Source organism: Austrofundulus limnaeus, unplaced genomic scaffold (genome assembly GCF_001266775.1).
Source record: "Austrofundulus limnaeus strain Quisiro unplaced genomic scaffold, Austrofundulus_limnaeus-1.0 Scaffold82, whole genome shotgun sequence".
NCBI classification, from domain to species: Eukaryota; Metazoa; Chordata; class Actinopteri; order Cyprinodontiformes; family Rivulidae; genus Austrofundulus; species Austrofundulus limnaeus.
Window position 1 is genome coordinate 312,062 of NW_013952484.1, and position 1,618 is coordinate 313,679.

The following is a 1,618-nucleotide window of genomic DNA, read 5'->3' on the forward strand; positions in this document are numbered from 1 at the left end:
CACACACACACACACACACACATTTTCTCATTTTTCTTTTTATATTTTTCTTTTATTGTATATTGTATATAATTATTTTTGTTTTGTTTTAATGAAATAAAAATTGAATTGAATTGAATGGATTTTTTTACATTTCGTTTTATGTAATATGTAGATGCATAGGGGAGTTGCAAATATGTAAAATGAACCATTTTCATTTTAGATGTTGATTATGCTTGTTAAGACAAATAGAAAAACTTACATACAGAAAAAAATGCTTCAAGCTCTTTAATAAAAATGTTCAACTTTAAACCAGGTCAGTTTGACCCGCAACACAACAGGAGAGTTAATGAACTGCTATAACCTGCCTTAATAATTGATGCACTGCAGGATTACTAGATAGAAAATTCAAACTTTCTCTAACTCTAATTTGTGGGTTTTTAAGCATAAAAAAAACAAAGCATGTGTTGGTTATGGAAGTAATTAGCCTTTATGGGTTAATCATTAATTAATGTGTTCATACAGCTTAATAAGTATGAATCATCCTTAATTAATGATGTTTCAAGGTTAATTAACCATTTATTAAAGTTTCAGTAAAGCTAAATAAGGTGCAGTTATTATAAAGTCTTTGACAAACCTCTTTTATATGCTTCAACATCACATCAGCATACAGGTCAAAACGAGGTGCGCTGCGTTGTTTGGCTTCCTCCACGGCTTGAAGCACCATGGCCTTTACTTCTGGATGATCCTCTGTCACTAAGAAGAGCAGGAACCATTTATTGCATGTTCTCATGCAACATGCTGCAGTGAAACTCACTGCAACAGACGTGTAATAAATTTAATAATATTTTACCTTCTGCAGAGCTGGTTTTATCTGTTTGAATCAAGAGAAAAACATTAACTAGCTGTGGGACATGTTTACATTTTAAAAATTGCCAAACTAACCCAGATTTTGCTCATCCTCTTGCTCCAGCTTCATTTGGATTTTCTCTATAGCCGCCTGTGTTGTCTCCTTTTGGATTTTGTCCAACCGTTCCTGTTCAGCCTTGGATAAAAGCGGCTGCGACAGCTCCTCCGCGTCGAGCACCACAGCGCCGTAGTGCCGGGCAAGAAGGCCACACACGGTTCTCCTCCCAGCCTGACGAGGCCCAATGATAGACACCTTGCAGGGGGGTCTGGGCATCGGAGGGAGTAAGTACGGTCGGGGGTTCGTGACAAACTTGTGGTAGGCCTCCTGAGACGAGAGGATGTACATCTTGTCCTGAAAGCTGGACAATGGTTCAGAAGAGAGTTGTTTTTACCGTTGCAGTTTTTACAGGCAAGAAGATGCGAACGAGCGCCTACCCCACAGAAAATTCTGGTTTGCCAGGAATGAGCTTGCCCTCCTTCAGGGCGACAGGGCAATTTCGGCCCCAGCGGCTCCTTCTCCACCGAAAGCCCGGCGCCACCGTCTTAGAGGAAGACATGACTCTCAAAAGGCTGTCCTGTTGACGTGATGAAAACCTGATTAGTCCATGTTTACTGAACATATTCGCTTTCATTTTACAACCAGTGGCGGATCTAGGATTTTTCTGAGTAAGGGGCCATCAAGGGGCCACTATATTTATGGAGGGGCCAAGTATTATATACTATATATATA

The 1,618-nt window shown here is 39.9% G+C and overlaps 1 protein-coding gene across 1 annotated transcript in view; it reads right to left on the minus strand.

The window, feature by feature from the left end:
* The window catches only part of ak9 (adenylate kinase 9), a 21,819-nt gene that overhangs the window by 15,350 nt on the left and 4,851 nt on the right, over positions 1-1,618 (minus strand). Inside the window, exons 8-11 of the mRNA XM_014011562.1 lie at positions 1,324-1,463; positions 925-1,247; positions 833-853; positions 617-735 (exon numbers count right to left, since the gene is read on the minus strand). Of these exons, the coding sequence (XP_013867016.1) occupies positions 617-735; positions 833-853; positions 925-1,247; positions 1,324-1,463 (603 nt within the window). The remainder of the gene's footprint in view (positions 1-616; positions 736-832; positions 854-924; positions 1,248-1,323; positions 1,464-1,618) is intronic.